General features: G+C 53.9%; 2 protein-coding genes across 7 annotated transcripts; one reads left to right on the top strand and one right to left on the bottom strand.

The window, feature by feature from the left end:
- Positions 1-489: 489 nt before the first annotated feature.
- TAFA3 (TAFA chemokine like family member 3) lies at positions 490-18,383 on the bottom strand. The gene is made up of 7 exons (XM_060139348.1): positions 18,376-18,383; positions 11,032-11,305; positions 5,726-5,783; positions 3,558-3,673; positions 2,811-2,960; positions 1,756-1,880; positions 490-654 (listed from the first exon to the last, which is right to left on the bottom strand). Exons 4-7 carry the CDS (start codon positions 3,670-3,672, stop codon positions 643-645), a joined length of 402 nt encoding a protein of 133 aa, XP_059995331.1. The 5' UTR covers position 3,673; positions 5,726-5,783; positions 11,032-11,305; positions 18,376-18,383; the 3' UTR covers positions 490-642.
- Positions 10,624-16,271, top strand: PPM1J (protein phosphatase, Mg2+/Mn2+ dependent 1J). Of its 6 annotated transcripts, none has more exons than XM_060139338.1 (10): positions 10,624-10,970; positions 12,605-12,719; positions 13,434-13,721; positions 14,008-14,120; positions 14,396-14,480; positions 15,064-15,182; positions 15,386-15,449; positions 15,606-15,713; positions 15,825-15,976; positions 16,121-16,271. In XM_060139338.1, the coding sequence occupies exons 1-10, from the start codon at positions 10,645-10,647 to the stop codon at positions 16,266-16,268; spliced, it is 1,518 nt and encodes a 505-aa protein (XP_059995321.1). In that variant the 5' UTR covers positions 10,624-10,644; the 3' UTR covers positions 16,269-16,271. The 6 variants fall into 6 exon arrangements, with proteins under 6 accessions (XP_059995321.1, XP_059995322.1, XP_059995326.1 ...); XM_060139339.1 differs by having other exon boundaries at positions 14,008-14,093; XM_060139343.1 differs by having other exon boundaries at positions 13,644-13,721.
- Positions 18,384-18,626: the final 243 nt, after the last annotated feature.

Genomic DNA, 18,626 nt, shown 5'->3' on the forward strand with positions numbered 1-18,626 from the left:
TTCCTTCCCCAAGTCAATTCAGCCCCATCCAAATGAGATACAGCCGGTCTGGCATCAGGGGAGAGTGTTTTCCTTCAGCAGGTCAGCAGCTTGCCGGGGATTCGGACCGTTGTGAGGTCCCACCGAAGTAGTGGGTGGTGACTATGACCTATGATGTGAGGTCCCACCGAAGTAGTGGGTGGTGAATATGACCTATGTCTTTGTGCCCTGTGGCCAGAGGGTGGCTGAAGGGCTGTGGGAGTCTCCTCAACTGAAGTGGGGTGAACGGTCCCCAACATGCTCACAGCATATGGGCCAGAAACCAGTCTGATACCACACACTTTAATCTCAGTTACCTTGATTGCCTTTTGTCAGCTCTTCAACTTGACCGAACGTTCCTTAAGGGTAGGGATTCTATCTTGACCTTCTTCTGTGTCCCCCAGGGAGAACCCAGCACCACAGGTATGTGGCTGGAGATTGACCTGGAGATATGAGGACGTATCTGCTGAGAAGCTTAACTGCAATACCTCTGGAAAGAGTGCTGCTGCACTTTGCACAGGGTGTGGGTCCGGAGAAGTGAATCTCCATATTTTCCAGCTGATAACTGGACACCGTTCTCCAGTGGGTGGCTCGATCAAGCTGTCAGGTCATGACCCCCAAGAGCTATCGTGTGACCTAGAGAGCAAGTGATGCGGGAAGGTTAGAGAAGGGAATGCCTGTCCCGTGCCAGTGTGCCCGAGAGTCCCCAGGATATGCAGGTCACTTTCCCCTAACGCAGTCCAGACTGGGAAAGTGTGGCTGGGTGGCCCATGCAAACATAAATCAGCCTCGTGTCACCGCTGGTTGCTTCAGAGTAGCTACCAAGTTGCAAGCACAGTGATCTACAGCCTACAAATCCAGACCCATACAATAGTGACAAATGTCAGAAGCTCTGGGCTGGGTCTCTTCTAGTCTTAAATATACTCAGAATGGCTGTGTCCCTTGCCTGCCTGCAGATAGGAAGCTCTCCTTTAGATCCAGACACTTTTTCCTGCTGTAGCTCCTGTTCTGTGCCCTATGAAAATGTTCTCTTCAGAAGTCCGGAGCCCGCCTTTCCTTCTGTATTGTTTTCTTTGCTTGCTTGTTTGCTGGGTGTGATGGTGGGGAGGGAAGGCAGGAGGCAGAGTTCTGACTTGCCCCACAGTGTCACCCATCTGTACAAACGGCCATGACAGAGCAATACAACGGATTAACCATGACACACATGGAACTGCTAACGAGTTCGATAAAATTTTGATTATCCCTTGTTCTGTGGGGCAGGCAGCAAACCATGGAAATAATAATCCTCTCGGCTGGTGTCAGCACAGCAGTTCAACCAGAGAAAGGCAGGTGTGAGCTACAGGGAGTGAATCGTGGGAATGTGGGGGTGGGCCTGCAGCAGGGGTGGGAGGGCAGAATGGCAATTGCAGAGATTCCTCTCTCAATTATCTAGATAATTCCCTCAATTCTCTACTTTGTTCTGTGGACCTGACATGTTCTGGAAGGCAAACTCATTCTTGGCAGAGAAGGAAACTAAGGCCTCAGGAACATCAGGAATATGCCCAGAAGGACACCTTGGATTTCAGTCCCCAGAGTCTAGACAAACCCAGCGGAGACTGTCCGGGGATGAGCCCACATGGCTTGCAGATCTCAGCCTGGGAAACCGGCATCCTAGACCCCAGGGTTCCTGTGTCCCCTTTTCCGTCCCCAGCGAAGGGGGAAGAGTAGGGCTGCGATGAAGTGTCTCTCCCTGGATACCTTGGTGGTTTTGACTTTGTGTCCGGTGCTGCAGCTCCACCCCGACAGGTCTGGGAGCACTTTACACTCCTCGCCCAGCAGGCAGGGCTCCATCTGACACCACCACTTCTGCAGGACGATGGAGGCTGTGGGAGCAGGAAGCAGTGAGGGCAGCTCTAAGTTCTCTGCAAGTACAGCATGCAGTTGTGGGCGTGGGAGTGGTTCGTGCAGAATAAGGGCATGTTTCTACACACCCTGGCTTAGAGCCCTGCATTTCCCTTGTCTTTTTCCTACTCCAGGCTGCCCGGAAGGGCAGTACTCAGGCTGAGGCCTTGGGACACAACCATACCAACCTCAACCCCACTGACCCCTACATCTCACCAAAGACAGAGAGGGGTGAAGGCAGGAGAAGTTGTCTCTAAGGCAACCCTTGAGTTGAGCCACCACATCATTAGCAGAGAGGCACAGTCTCCAACATACCCCTTGGTGTACGTGAGCAAGCGTGCAGGCCATTTGAGGGGGTGTGCACAAGCAGGTGTGTGCGTGTGAGCACAAGTGGGCACGTTTATGGTGCTGCCATGTGAGAGTAAGAAAATAAGCATGGGTGGGGTCGTGGGAAAGGGGTGGATACGAAGGAATTCATGGCCAAGCGATACACGTGTGTCCATGTGAGGGGAGGGTAAAGGCTGGCTTGAGAACGAGAGGAGGGGATGTGTAAGAGGCCTGGGAAGGAGCCGCCGGTGAAGAAGTCAACGTCTGGAGGAGTGGGTGTGAGGTGATGAGGCTGACGGGAGGCCTGAGAAGATCGTGTGAGGAAATGAATCCGCGTATGTGCCAGGCAGTAGGTGTGGCCAGGAGGGAGGGCATGTGCTTATGACAGAGCTTTCCTCATCTATGGGATGGCGATGGTCACATCTGTGCCCCTTCTCCCAGAGGTGGCCCCATCATTTGAGACTCCGACAGTGAAAGCCCTGAGCTGGGCATGAAATTGTATCCCCAGCAGATGGCGAAGCCTGGACAGCCCTTCTTATCTCTCTGACCAAGCCCTCCCTGCTGGGTCCCAGCCTCTCACTCACCGTCCACGCAGGAGGGCTTTGCCCGGGTGGTGCCGGCCACCTGGCCAGAGAAGCAAGAGCATTTGACAGTCTGGGAGCGCTCCTCGATGCGGTTCCGGTTACAGCAGCGGTGAGCAGCAATCACCTCGCAGGTGCCCTGCTTCACGGGGACTGAAAGGGCCAGCACACCATCAGATGCCCGGCCCAGGCCAGCACCCCTGCCCCCCTCCCACCCGCCCTAGTTGTCCTCCAGCCCCTCCTCCCAGCTCAGGGCAGGGGTAGGTAAGAGATTTCCAGTTGCAGGGGAGGAGGAAACGGATGACATCTTCCTGCCACATCTGTGTTCCTATCCTTCCTTCCTCCCCATTTAGGCCACACTCATCACCCTGGCAGAGTCTGGCCCCTGGGCAGGAGAAAGATGGAGTCCACACCATCCCCCATCTCCTGGCTTCCCCTGGGTGAGGCCAAGGGCCCCGAGGGCTTACAATGCGTGGCGAGGATCATCCGCTTACACCGGCTTTAGCCATCCCAGAAGGAAAACCACAGAATTAGGCCAGGAGGCTAGACTTAAGCCCTGACCCGGGGGCTCCTCTCCCTGCAGAACACCTTCCGGCATGGAAGGGAAGGTGAGAATGGGTCTGCCCTCGCATCTGTGTGTTTTACTCTGCCTCAGAGATCTGCCTGCTGTGGAACGGGGTGCAGTGGTGTCCAGCTTTCCAGGCATCCTGGAAAACCACCCGCCCCAGGGCCCCACCACCTCCCCTAGACCTGTTGGAGTTGGAGGCTGCAAGGAAGCCGAGGCCAGGTGGGTCCACAGCCAGACCAGGCCAAGTGCTAGCAGCCAGCCGCACGTGCTCCAGTTCTGTGCGGCCCTCTCACGCATCCTGCAGAGAGAAGCACACACCCTGCTTGACTCCAGGCAGGAGCCCTCCCAGTGCCCAGTGCCAGCACCACTGTGCCACGTGCTCTGGGGGGCACAGAGGCGGGCAGGGTGCACGGCTTGTCCCCAGGCAGCTCTCAGCCTGGCACAGACTCACTGTAGAAAGTGGTGAGTACTACAGTCAGAAAGGGGAGCAGGAAGGGAGACTGTTCTGCTGGGAAAAACATGGAAAGCTTTGTGGAGGAGATGACATTTAGGAGGGGTCTTAAAGAATGGACTGGGCATGGTCCCATGGAGGGCTGTGACATGGAAGGAGCAATAATGCTGACTGCCATGTTTTGAGCACTCGACCCTGCAAACATACTCTTGAATCCTTCACGACTGTCCTACAAAGTAGGATTATTTGTACCCATTTTACAAATGAGCAAACTGATACTCAAAAAGCCTGGACACAATCTAAACAACCATCAGTAAAGGGCTGGCTAAATACACTGTGGGCCATCTGTGCAATGCTCATCCAGACAGCTGTAACAGAATGAGGAAATGCTTTAGGTACTGAGGCATGCAATGATCTCCAACGATAATCCATCATTCAGGGAAAAAAAGCAAAGTGCCTGGTGATGTGTATTCGATGTGTAAAAGGGAGGAATTATATATGTTGCTCAAATATGGGTTAAGCTAGCTCTGGAAAATGTACCAAAAGACCCTAATAACATTGTTTGCCACCAAGAACGGAAACTGGTTGGCTGGGAGTGGGAAACTGGTTGGCTGGGATACAGAGGTCGAATGGAGATGTTTCTCCCTACTGCTTTTTTTTTTAAGATTTTTTTTTGATGTGGACCATTTTTTTTAACATCTTTATTGGAGTATAACTGCCTTACAATGTTGTGTTAGTTGCTGCTGTATAACAAAGTGAATCAGCTATAGGTATACATATATCCCCATAACCCCTCCCTCTTGTGTCTCCCTCCCACCCTCCCTAACCCACCCCTCTAGGGGGACACAAAGCACCGAGCTGATGTCCCTGTGCTATGCAGCTGCTTCCCACTAGCTATTTTACATTTGGTAGTGTATATATGTCCATGCCACTCTCTCACTTCGTCCCAGCTTATCCTTCCCCCTCCCCGTGTCCTCAAGTCCATTCTCTACGTCTTTATTCCTGTCCTGCCCCTAGGTTCTTCAGAACCTTTTTTTTTTTTTTTTTTAGATTCCATATATATGTATTAGCATATGGTATTTGTTTTTCTCTCTCTGACTTACTTCACCCTGTATGACAGTCTCTAGGTCCATCCACCTCACTGCAAATAACTCAATTTTGTTTCTTTTTATGGCTGAGTAATATTTGATGTGGACCATTTTTAAAGTCTTTATTGAATTTGTTACAATATTGCTTCTATTTTATGTTTTGGCTGTTTGGCCGCGAGGCATGTGGGATCTTAGCTCCCCAAGCAGGGATCGAACCCGCACCCCCTGCATTAGAAGGCAAAGTCTTAACCACTGGACTGCCAGGGAAATCTCTCTCCCTATTGCTCTTTAATCTTTTGGGATTTGAACCACGGGAAGGTACTAGCAATTCAGCTTAAACAAAATTTAAATATAAAAAGGAAGAAATGAAGTGGAGGCTAATAGAAGTCAAGTGACTTGCCCAAGGCCAGGCAGCATGTGGGTAGAAGACCCTGAGCGCAGAAACCTGCCCTGTTCTCACTGGACCACCTTGCTTCTGCTCTCTTCCCCTTTCCTTCTCCTCCTTCATCCTTGATGGTTCGAATCTCCCAAATCTATCCCAGAGAGTGGACTAGAAATGGAGGGAACCCCAGTAAAGCAGAGGCACAGAGCAGCTGGGAGCCACCCAAGCACAGAAGGGGCATGAACCACCCCCTCTGCTGCACTGCTACCCCTTGGGGATCACTGGGCTCCCTCGGGTGCCAGCTTAGTGCTGGGAACACTAGAGGCCAAACCAAATGCCGGGACCCGGCTACTCCCTTGGATAGGGTGCTTGATCTCTGTCTACGCACCACTCCCCCAACTCCCCCTCTTCAACTGTCTCCTCACTCACCTTTTTTGGAATCTTTTATCTTCTGTCAGTTCATCCACTGGCCTCAGACTCACTCTTCCTAGACAAATAGGAGAGATTCTTGTGGTTTGCAAGGGACAGAGGGAGCCCGTGGCCATGCAGGGGGTGGAGGAGGGCCTGGGTGAGGGCAAGTGGGTGGACTGGGCACTGAAGTAATGCCTAATTCTGAGGTTGTTCCCCAAGGTGCCAGGACAGGGGGCAGAGTCCCTCCTCTGCCCTGGGAATTCGCAGAGGTCCTTGCAGACTCTGGGAACATGTAGCTCCGGAGGGAGCTTCTCTATGCCAGGAGTGAAGCAGGGTTGATGGTAGGAGGTGTCTAAGAACCAACCCTGTCATCTCTCTGGTCTTGGGAAGGGGCTGAAGGCCGGGGAAGAGCTCCTGAGCAGAATCTGACAGCCACTGCTGGGAAGTGGCGCCTGAGAATAATAACCCCTGAGGTCCTGAATCCTCTCTGCCTCTTCCTCCTCCTAGCCCCATCACACCTGCTTCCTGGACTGGCCAGGAGCTGGCTCAACTCTGCTGCCCTCACTCCCATTCCCACTCTAGAGGGCTAGAACGGGAGTCCTCCAGGTCTCTGAACCTCAGCGGCCTCAGCCCCAAAGCATCTCCATTTTCCCCAAGACCTCCTCTCCCTCAACCTCCAGAGGGAGGTGGAACTGAGGCAGGTAGGATGGTGGGGCTCAAGAAGGACCAAGAGCCATGTGTCCTAGCTCCCCAGAGTGAGAGCCCAGGAAAGACTGCGGGGGCAGATGGAGGAAGTGATGCCAAAACCCCTGGGATGGGTGTGCTCCATGGGCAGAGAGCTTCTAGAAGTACCTCTTTTCTGAGTAGGTATCTCCTCTCCCTGCCCCCTTCAGGAACCTTTGTTTTGATCATTACAAAGGCAGCTATGCCTTTTCTCCGGCAGTCCCCCAACCCATTTCACTCTGAGCTGCCACACCTCCAACCCAACTTTCCCATCTCTCCTATGAACCCCAAGACCCAAAAGACCCGGGAGTGGGCATTTGGGGTGCCTTCTCTGGCATTCTATTCCTTCCCTCAAAGAGAGCTTGAGAAAGAAGCTTCTGGGGTTTGTTCTCAGGCTTCCACACTCCTGCCTCAGTTTCCCAGGCTGTTTTCCCCAAACCCCTGTATACCAGCATGGGGTTGAGAATGTGAACCACAAGATCCTTTAACCTTTCCCTGCCTTCTCCCGCCCCTGCCCCGCGCCCACTCAGTCCTCCCAATTCTGAGCTCCCACGCCTGGGACCTACCTGCCCCACGGCGGTACCCACGGGTTCCATCCGCCAGCCTGAGGTTCTCCTCGCCTCTGGACCCGGGATCGAGACTCCGAAAGGCGGACTGCAGGCGGGAGCGGTCAGCTCCGGTGCTGTCTAGTCCGGAGTCCCGTCCCCCTCACCAAGTTGCTGCGTCCCCGAGGCGCAGGGGCTCTGAGCAAACTGGCATCACGGTCATGCGGGGCCCGCCCTGGGCACCGGGGAGCTCCGGGCCCGCTCGGCCAGCTCTGCAGAGCTCAGCCGGGGTCCCTCCGAGGTTGCCGCCCGCAGGCCTGGGAGCTCGCGGCTGTCGCCGCCTCCTCCTCCTCCTCCTAGCCCGGGGCCGCCTCCGCTTCCCCAGCCCCGCGCGGGCGTAGCCGCCGCCGCCTCCCGGACAGCGCCGGGCACCGCGCACAGCTCTCCGCCGGCCCCGCGGGCACAGCGACCCCTGGCGCTCGAGGCAAGACCGGGGAAGAGAGGACAGCCAGACCCCGCGATGTGGTCCCTGGTATAGGCAGGTAATTCAAAGAGATCCCTCAAGACTATGGAGGTCTTGGGGCTTGGGGTGGGTTGCTGAGTGTGAGGAGTGATAGCCCAGACCCTCACGGGTTTTGAGCCTTGAAGATTCCCGAACTGCACTGTCCGATACGGTAAATAACATCTTAAGTTTCTCATTTACACACACAACATTTCAAGTGCTCAATCACCACATGCAGCTAGGGACTACTGTACTGGGCAGAAAAGATATAGAATATTCCCACATTGCACAAAATCCTATGCTCTTTTAGATTGCTATGGTAGCCCTTCAGTGTTAAAATGTTAAAATCCAGGAGGAAATAGCAAATGATCTCTACCCCAGGAGCGGTGTCCTCTGGGGCAGGAAGGACCAGGGGAGGCATGTGGGTAGGGGCCTGGAAGGCAGGAGGGCTTTGGTAGGCCTGTGGATGATGGGTATGAACCCCAACTTGGGAACGAAACTCTGAGACCCAGTTTCTTCAGCATAAAAATTGCAATGTAATTGCAATTGTATAGTGTGTAATTTTTTACAGGGTGAGATTCTGGATGTGAAAGTATTAGACAAATGAGAGAGGAAGCGGTGGTCTGTGAATTTGTCTCTTGATTGAAGGACACTCCTCTTAGTTTAAGAGGGCTTTGGGATTGGAGTAATGGGGAGGGGAGAGGCAAAGGGAAGAAGCCCAGTTCCTGGCTCTGAGCCACTGCATGTGGCCCAGGATAAAGGGACTTCTCTCTCTGTCTTTTTAAAATTAACTAATTAATATATTTATGTGTTTATTTTGGTTGTGCCCGGTCTTAGTTGTGGCACGCGGGATCTTTTTTATTTGCAGTATAAGGACTCTTAGTTGCGGCATGCATGCGGGATCTAGTTCCCCCACCAGGGATCAAACCCGGGCCCCCTGCATTGGGAGAGTGGAGTCTTACCCACTGCGCCACCAGGGAAGTCCCTAAAGGGATTTCTCTTGAGCATACCCATTTCCTACCCCTAGCTGAGGCCTCGCACACTCCTGGCAGGACCAGCCTCTCTGAGCAGTTCTCAGCAAAGAATAACCTACAAGGCTGCTTCTTCCCACTCCATCTCCCTTTTGCCTCTCACTCTGTGCTGCCTCAGGGATGAGTAGAGGTGGTGACCTTCTCACCAGGTTCTGGGGCAGTCTGAGGATGCAGGAGGTATGATGATGCCAGGAATAGGAGGTGAGAGGTTCAGGGAGAGGAGAGTCTTAGGATTTGGGTACGGTCGGAGGGCTGTTCTAGAGCCCAAGGGAGCTGTTGACATCCCTGCTGACCATCTGTTGCTGGAACTAGGGGGTCTCTGGGCCCTGGCTCTGTGGCCCACTTGCAGTCACACCATGATGGGTGTTGTGAAGAGCAGGGATTATGGAGCTGGATGACACGGAGAAGTGGTAAGCAAACTGTCCCAGAAACACTGAATAATAAAAATAGCCAGGATGTTATATTTTTTCTTCTGTCTATGGCTTGCTGCCACTGTTTATGCCGTTTATCTGTGAGCTGGTTCCAGTTTTTCTCAAACAGGAGGGAAATACCCATAGCAGCAGCGTGTTCTTTATCTCCCTGTCTGGCTTGCCACTCTATGTGCCTTTGGGTCTGACTTTTTCTGGTTTTCTTTTCTTTTCTTCTTTTTCCTTCTCTCTGCCCAAAGTGCAGGCATAATTATAGAAGTCTACAAACCTGAATAACCATTGTGAGATTTTTATTTGGAAGCTACCAGAAAAGACACTCCTTCTGGGGGTACAGTCTAGCCAGGAACAGAGAGGGTCATGGTCAGGAAGCACCCAGCTGACAGAGTCCAGAGGTGGAATCCCCACCATGAACTGGGTGCCAGTCCCTGAGGACTACCCTGACTTGCATTAGGACCATAAGGGCCTTGTCCCCATTTGAACCATGTGTGGGGTAGGAGGTGTCTCTGGAGGCCTAACAATCAATTCCCAGGCTTAGGAACATAGTTCCAGCATTAGGTCAGTACCACCCTCCCCTCTCAGGCAGGGACTTAGCCTGGCCTCTGTCTCCCCCAGGTGGCAGCCACAGAAGTTGTTCACCTGGACTGTTCTCCGCCTTTGCCTTAAGAAGAGGAGGGTGGGAGAGGAGAGACACCCCCCTCTTCTATTCACCTACCTCTTAACCCTTCCTCTCTGATTTAGATAAATCAGCTTGGTTTTGAAGAACCGGTGTGGGTGGCTGGGGAACGGACATGGGCATGAATTTCCCACTGGCTGTTGACCTCCTGGAACAAGTCATGTAAAATGACAGGAGTGTCCAGTCCTGCGTCATCCATAAAACGAACATAATAAAACCTACCTTGCAGGGTTGGTGTGCAGTGTAAAGGGCCTAAAGTATAGAAAGTGCTTTGTAGAGAGCCTATTATTAGTAAGTCCTCAATAAATGTAGTTATTGTTATCCTTACTAACAGTTCTGCTGTGGTCAGGGGAGGTCCAAATATGGGCGGAAACTGGGTCCTGAAAAAAAAAAAGTGGAGTCGGAGTGGTAACTGTTCTGCCGGATCTAGCGGTGGTCTTCACGGGGAACAGCGCCCTCGGGAATCCGGGAACTTACCCAGCTCCCTAATTCAGGATGATTGGCTCCAGCCTGCCTTGTTACCACTTCCACACCACTCCCAGCACCAGCTCGCTGGCCCTCACTCTCGCTCCGGCAGCCCCAGCCAGAGGTGTTACCACAACCGGAGCTTCACACCCAGCGGTCGCTAACGGAGATCATCAGCTCCATCACCCTCTGGGCAGGCTAGCCACAAAGAAACCCAGGGCGAGGGTGGGAGACACCACCCTCCCGTCACAATAGGGAAGTTCTATCTGATTAATATAGAGCAAGGCTGAAATAAGATTTCTGTCCCCTTCCTACAACAGCAGACCCTTCTTCCCCCCAAAAAACAGAGGCGGGAGAAGTCGGAACGGGGCGGGGGAGAGGCCGCGAGCCGGCGGGTCTGTTCCCGGGGTAGCCCAGAGCCGCAGGTAGTTTTCCCGGGGACCGGCCCTGCGGGCCGCGAGCCAATGGTGGGGCCGAACTGACCGGAGCGAGCACCGCCCCTCGAGAGGCCTAGGGGGCGGGGCCTGTCCTGGGGCGGGGCCACGGCCGAGGGCGGGGAAGGGAGGCAGCATGCTAAACCGGGTGCGTTCGGCCGTGGCGCACCTGGTGAGCTCTGGGGGCGCCCCGCCTCCGCGCCCCAAGTCGCCAGACCTGCCCAACTCGACCTCGGCGCCACCCGCCGCCCCTCCACAAGCTCCCAGAAGCCCTCCGGCTAGGGCTGGGAGCGGGAGTGCGGCGCCCGCGAGGACAGTAGAGTCTCGAGCAAGCTTCTGCCGACCAACCTTTCTGCAGCTGAGCCCTGGGGGCCTGCGACGCGCCGATGACCACGCTGGCCGGGCTGTGCAAAGCCCCCCGGACACTGGCCGTCGCCTGCCTTGGAGCACGGGCTACGCCGAGTGAGCGCCCCCGGGGGCACCCTAACCAGGATGGGACTCCCATTCCCAACCTCATCCCCACCTTGGCATCCCGGGCGCTGGGACGCATCCCCCCTCGCCGCTCTCGGTGCCAGGAGCTCCTTTTTCCCAGGACCTTTGCTGTCCTCTGGGTTTCGGGCCGCACCCACTCCCAGCCCTTTCTCAAGTCGGGTGCAGCTTTTCTCAGGACTTTCTAGCTCGTTGACTATCCTCACCCGCGCCGCTTCAGGACCTTGTTCTCTCCCAGAGCCCGGAGAGTGGAGGGCCCGTGAACGATGAGTTGGCCAGTTGTCAGTCGCGGCCCGGTAGTTTAATGGCTAAGGGAAGAGAGATTTCAAGGAGCGGGGGTCCCTTTTAATATAGGAGATGGCGGCTGGAAAAACTCCTTGGGCTTCCCGACCCCAGCGCCCCAGTTCCCTGTCCTTCTTACCATTCCCCTCCCCCTCCACACCCAGAAATAGCCCGCGACACCAGGCGGCCGCCGGCTTCCCCAGGGGCGGGGGAGGGGGTCACCCGGGGAAGCGGGAGGGCCCCCTTTGAACACCTCTTGGCGGGTGGACTTGCCCTGGCCAGGCAAGGAAGTGGACCTCCGGGCCAGAGCGGTGGGAGTGGCGGCAGCAGCCGGCTTGCTCCAAGGCGGCGTGAATTTTTTTTTTTTTTTTTTTTTTTTGCTTGTTTGGTTGTTTGTTGGCAGTGCAGGATCTTAGTTCCCTGACCCGGGGACCCGGCAGTGAGACCGAGGAGTCCTAACCACTGGACCACTAGGGGATTCCTACAGGGCCGGTGGATTTTTAATGCATCTGCTGGGAGAGCAGAGCACTGAGGGAGATGGGGGCGCTGAGGGGCTGAGGGTCGTGGCTGGTGGACCCGCGGCCCCACTACCGGCTCCTTTAACTTACTATTTGGGAAGAGTTTGGGGTTACGTGGCTCCTGCGCAGTCCAGGGAGGCTTCCACTCCTACCCTATTTCAATTCCTCTTTCCTGATCTGTGCCGGAGCACTTACTCATTGCCAAACAGCAGAAACTGGGACTTCACTGGTGGTCCGATGGTTAAGACTCCATGCTTCCAATGCAGGGAGCGCGGGTTTGACACCTCGTGGGCGGGGGGGTGGGGGGGGGCGGAACTAAGATCCCACAAGAAGCCAAAAAAGAAAAGAAAAAAAAAAAGCAGCAGAAACTTTCACTGGATGATTTTAGGATAAAGGTGGGTGTGCTCATGAGGGTGGGGTGGGGTGGGGTGGGGTGTTGTGTACAAGAAGCTAGAAGAGTTTTTTGGGGGTCAGAGTGGATGCAGGGTCTCGGCAAGCCAGGAATTAAAACCTCCTTCCCTCCATCCAGGTCCTCCCCCAGTGATACCATTAGGGAAGGGATGGGAGACCTGAGGTGGGAGAGTGCTGCTGTGGCCTTTCTAGGAGGTGGTGGAGCCCAACACCTAGGCAGTACTCCTTGTGCCTTGCCTTGCCTCCCTTCTCCTCCTCCCTCTGGCCTGGTTCCCAGATGGCTGTGACCTTTCTCAGCTTGGCCAGCAGGCCAGAGAGGGTATGTGTGTCTCAGGTGGGAGTTATTCCAGGACCTTGTCTGGTGTCCAACCTGATGTGGTCACTTTGGCCTGACAGGGTCATCAACTCTGGCAAGAGCCGGCACAATGAGGACCAGGCTTGCTGTGAAGTGGTGTATGTGGAAGGTCGGAGGAGTGTTTCAGGGGCACCTAGGGAGCCTAGCCGAGGCCAGGTAAGCTCCCCACCCCCTTTCCTAACCTCCACAGGAGACACCTATCCCCAGGGATTCTAGGCATTCGGTTTTAATCTGAGCCATGTGATAGACCTACCCCCTAACTCACTAGCTTTCTACTTTAATGGCACAGAATTTTATCTGGCATTGATCAGGTAGATTCTACCATGTCAGTGTGAATATTTAGTTTTCCACTTAAAATGGAGATATGCTCATGTATTCATTGATGATTTAATAACTACCATTGCTTATTTTTGCATCTTTTATCCTCTGAGTTTGACTTTCTTATTTTTTTTTAATTTTTTTTTGCGGTACGCGGGCCTCTCACTGCTGTGGCCTCTCCCGTTGCGGAGCACAGGCTCCGGACGTACAGGCTCAGCGGCCATGGCTCACAGGCCCAGCCGCTCCGCGGCATGTGGGATCCTCCCGGACCGGGGCACGAACCCGTGTCCCTTGCATTGGCAGGCGGACTCTCAACCACTGCACCACCAGGGAAGCCCGAGTTTGACTTTTTTGATGCTTTGCTTTCAGACACATAGTATGCCTTTGGTGAATGAGTGAATAAATCTAATTTGCCTTAAATACCAAAATCTAACCTCCTCTCTCATGTTTATATGGATGCCCAGAGTCTTGCTCTTCTCCCTGCATAACACAAACACACACATGCACACACACACACACACACACACTCACCTCAAACTTTTCCTCCACCAGGGACTCTGCTTCTACTACTGGGGCCTGTTTGATGGGCATGCAGGAGGCAGAGCTGCCGAAATGGCCTCTAGGCTCCTGCATCGCCACATTCGGGAGCAGCTAAAGGACCTGGTAGAGATACTCCAGGACGCCTCGCCACCTCCCCTCTGCCTCCCGTCCACCCCAGGGGCTCCAGGTTCCTCTGATTCCTCTCACTTGGTTGGTCCTCAGTCCTGCTGGTCTTCGCAGAAGGAAGTGACTCATGAGAGCCTGGTAGTGGGTGCCATTGAGAATGCCTTCCAGTTCATGGTAAGTGGGTGGCCTGGGCCAAGGGCCTGCCAGGCAGACACTTTGGTCAACTCTGTATGGGAGTCAGGTGGCCTGAGGAGGTGACCCTGAGAACCCATAACAGCTTTGAGAACCTGAGCAGAACTTGGTTCAGAGGGAGGGAGAAGTGGGTGTTATACCGATGTCTTCCCTACTGTCCACCAGTGTGGCTTGCCTGGGCCAGTTTGTTTCTGCAGATGTGGGTGGGTGGCTGTGTGTCTGGAGCCTCTTCTTCATCCACCCCCTTTGACCCTTCCTCATATGGCAGGATGAGCAGATGGCCCGGGAGCGGCATGGCCACCAAGTGGAGGGGGGCTGCTGTGCACTGGTTGTGGTCTACTTGCTAGGCAAGGTGTACGTAGCCAATGCAGGTGACAGCAGGTATGGGGTGGGAGCTTTGATAAAGGCTGTGCGGGGGAGGGGTCAAGCTTGTGGGATGGGGGAATAGAAGAGAGTGACGTGGTGGGTGTTAACGTTCAGAGATTGGAACGGGTCAGGAGGGATCACAGACATAAGGAAGGGCCTGAAATAGCTATGAGGGGAGGAAAACTGGGAGTCTGGGTGAGGGACTCTAAGGGAGGGCCTTGTCTTTTTGGAACTCTTTATGTGAGGGGGTTGCAGAGAGCCAAGCCCAAACCTTTTGTTTCTCTGGGCAGAGCCATCATTGTCCGGAATGGAGAAATCATTCCAATGTCCCGGGAGTTCACCCCGGAGACTGAGCGCCAGCGTCTCCAGATGCTTGTAAGTAGGAACTAAACTCCCTACTCCCATCTTACTAATCTTGTGCCTCTCTGTACCCTGTGTCCCAAGGACTCTCCGACCCTCACCACACAGACAGACCGCTCCTTACTGGGAGCTTACTGGGAAGGCCACTCCACAGACTATGGAGTGTAGGGCTGAGCTGGTGTGGAGGATGTGGCAGGAAAGAGCGTGGGCTGCTCCAGTGCCTTCCACTGTGGCCCCAACTGAGGAAGGAAGTGCAGCCAGAGTGGGGGAAGGAAACAGCAAAGGCCCCTAAGGGGCAGGATAGCTTAGTGCTTTAAAGCAATGGCTCTGGAGCTGGGCTGCCTGGGATTGAATCCTGGTTTGAGTACTTTGTGTGATCTTCAAAAGTTCCCTGAACTTCTCCATAAATCAAGAGTTCCTGCCTTAAAAGTTGTTGTGAGGATTAAATGAGCTAATATATGTTAATATTAGAACAGTGCATGGTACACAGTAAACTCCATTTAAGGGTCTGCTATAATTAACATCACCTCTACCCCAGGGTGTACTGTAAACCTAATGCCCCCGGCCCTCTGCTCTGTCTGGCCGCTCCCAACCCCAGGGCTTCCTGAAACCAGAGCTGCTGGGTGGTGAATTCACCCACCTTGAGTTCCCCCGCAGAGTTCAGCCTAAGGAGCTGGGGCAGAGGATGCTGTACCGGGACCAGAACATGACTGGCTGGTAACACTTCCCTCAGAGCTGGGGCCCGTTTCCATGGCAACACAACCAGTCCCTTGCCAACAGCAAGGTGGAAGCTGGAGGCTGGGCCAGGCTGGGAGCTGGGGGAATGCCGCCCTTCTAAGGGGTTTGTGTAAGGGGTGTGGCTCCTAGGGGAGAGGGACTTTGATGCCTGGGTGATGCCTCCTCTACTCCCCCCTCCCCAGGGCCTACAAAAAGATCGAGCTGGAGGATCTCAGGTTTCCTCTGGTCTGTGGGGAGGGCAAAAAGGTAAACTCCATGGTAGAGGTGGGAGAGGGCAGGAGGACCCACCACAACTTGTCTAGGGAGGTGGAGGTTCTACCCGAGGGTAGGGGTGGAAAGGGTCCACGGTCCCAGAGAGACTGGGAGAAGGCTATAGTAGTGTCCCCTCCTCATTTCCTTTAGGCTCGAATGATGGCCACCATTGGGGTGACCCGGGGCTTGGGAGACCACAACCTCAGGGTCTGCAGTTCTACCCTGCCCATCAAGCCCTTCCTCTCCTCTTTCCCTGAGGTGAGCCACATGGGAGCCTCCTTAGCCTTCCCTGCTCTGGGGGTCTCAGGCTAGCTTTCTCCCAAGGTCACTTTATCCCCAAGCTCCCTCTGCACCCTCTCTCCCCACCAGGTACGAGTGTATGACCTGACGCAGTATGAGCACTGCCCAGATGACGTGCTAGTCCTGGGAACAGATGGGCTGTGGGATGTCACCAGTGACTGTGAGGTAGCTGCCACTGTGGACAGGGTGCTGTCAGCCTATGAGCCCAATGACCCCAGCAGGTAGGGGCTGTATGGCGGCAAGGGGATGACGATAGGGAAGGAAGGGACACAGGGAAGAAATGCTTGGGAACCCACATGAGGGCCTGTGTATCCATCTTCCCACGTACATGTTGGTACATGAATGTGCACATGTGCTTCTGACAGGTACACAGCTCTGGCCCAAGCTCTGGTCCTGGGGGCCCGGGGTACCCCCCGGGACCGTGGTTGGCGTCTCCCCAACAACAAGCTGGGTTCCGGGGATGACATCTCGGTCTTCGTCATCCCCCTGGGAGGGCCAGGCAGCTACTCCTGAGGGGCTCAGTGGATGGAGGAGTAGACTTCCTCATCCTCCATCCACCTCCTCAGAACCTCCCACCACCATCCCAGCCTCTCCATGCTTACCCCTCTCCCAACCCAAATTCTGAAGTTGTCTCCTTGACCTTCTTTAGTGGCAATTTAACTGAAGGGGTGCCAGTTAGATCCAAAATTTTAGCCCTTGGCAAATAAACCAGATGGATAAATGTGTGTGTCTTTATTTTCTTTGACTAAAAACTGTCCCAGTTGTCTCCCGAACATCTCCTAGACATCTCACAGGCACTTCAACTCAACATTCCTCCAAATGAATTCATTATTTCCCCCACAAATATGTCCTCTCCCCGCTCACCATCTCAGGGGGCACCAGCTCAGCTACTCAAGTTAGAATTCTTGGAGTTGAGCACCTTTGGCTTCCGTTTCTTCCTCATCAAGCTAATCAATCACTAAATATTGTTGATTATATATTTTTAAATATATTTCTTTAAAAAACATTTTTGTTTTTAGTTTTTGGCCGCGCTGCATGCGGATTCTAGTTCCCCGGGGGACCAGGGATCGAACCTGTGCCCCCTGCATGGGAAGTGCGGAGTCTTAACCACTGGACCACCAGGGAAGTCCCTTAAATATATTTCTGTTTGTCCATCCCTACAGTCACTACCTTAGTCCTTCAGTATATTAGCCTCCTAATTGTCTCCAAGCCACTCCCCTGCTTTCCCCAATATATAATATACACAGCAGCCAGGGAGCCCTTTCCACAGGGTGAATCTGAGTTGGTGATTCCTCTGAGAAAATACTTTGGTGGCTCCTTACTGCACCTAGACCAAAACTGACACTCAACTCTTGAGCATGGCATATAAGGACCTTCATATCTGGCCACTGCTTCCTTCTCCAGCCCTGTCTTCTGCCCCACCCCGCCTTGTGTTTTCCACAACTCTGGGTCTGGAGTAGCTCCAACTCATTTAAAATCTACACATCACCTCATCCTGAAGGCTTCACCTGTCCTTCCACAGCCCAGGCATGCCCCCACTATAGCGCTCACCTCTTGTACTGTAACTGTCTATATGAGGAGTTGGTACGGAGTAGCAGTTAAGGAACAGGGGCTTGAAAGTCCTGCTGTTTGGGTCCTGGTGCCAAACCCAACACTAGGTTTGCAATCTCTCTGAGCCTCAATTTGCTTTTTGGAAAAATGGAGATAACAGTACTACCTCAGGAGGTAGTTGTAGGACTAAAGTAGTTTATGTATGTAGAGCCAGGTCCATGTAATAAGGGTTCAATAACTATTACCTATCTTTAAGTTGTCTGCATTTGGAATTTGGATTGTAAGTTCTTTGAAGGCAGAAACTGATCTGAACTGAGCACATAGCTCAGTTTAGTGAGCCAGTTAAGAGGCCTGGGACCAAACTGCACTGGACCTCAGTTTCATCATTTGGCAAATGTGTGGGTTGCTCTTCAGATCTTTAAAGTCTGTATGACTTCTAACATTCATTCATTCAGCAAGTATTTGTTGAAAATCTATTATGTGCCACACACTGTGCCAGACAGTGGGAAGGGACAGGTTGGAGGATCACAGTGGGCAGTAGAGAGAGAGACCAGCTTTGGAGCCAGACAGGCCTGACTATCTGAGTTCTTGCTCTGCCACATACAAATGGCAAAATTAAGCCACTTAAGTTAAGCCACTTAACTCCCCCCGAGCCTCAGTTTACTTACAGGCAAAGGGGGATGGGTACACTTAACCTAGAGATCTGTGATGACTATTAGAAGCTATGTAGTGTTCCCTGCACAAGCTAATAAAATGTGAGTAGACTTCCTCATCCTCCATCCACCTCCTCAGGTACCTTTCAGGGAAGAAGATACACCAGTTGGTAAATACCCAACGCACAAGTCAGGCCCGGCTAGGTGTCCCTAGAGGCACAGAAATAATACAACGGGGGTGGCAACTGAATTCCCAGCTGGGGATCCAGAAAGATTCCAGGGTGGAAGGATGGGTAGGAGTTGGAAATTCCAGGTAGGGGGAAGGAAGGGAATTGTGAGGTGGAACCAAGTGCCCTGAATCTCAAAGGTTCTGAAAGGTCTCCAGGCCTGGGGGGATGATGGTGGGTTGTACTTACTCCGCAATGATCCTAGGAGCAGAGGGTGGGCATCTTCCGCGGCCTCCTTCTCGGGCGTCCCCGAAGCCGTCTTTTCCAGTCCCGCCTCCCGCGAAGCCCCAGGTGATGTAGGCGCGGGTGGCCGGTTGGCCACGCGAGGGCAGCAGCGGCCCTTTCCTGACCCCACCCCGGGCGCCTCTCAACTTTCCCGACGCCGGTCCGCCACTAGGAGCTGGAAGGTGGGGCAGAGGCAGAGTCCTCAGGGGTCCCGT

This window comes from Lagenorhynchus albirostris, chromosome 2 (genome assembly GCF_949774975.1).
Source record: "Lagenorhynchus albirostris chromosome 2, mLagAlb1.1, whole genome shotgun sequence".
Lineage (NCBI taxonomy): Eukaryota > Metazoa > Chordata > Mammalia > Artiodactyla > Delphinidae > Lagenorhynchus > Lagenorhynchus albirostris.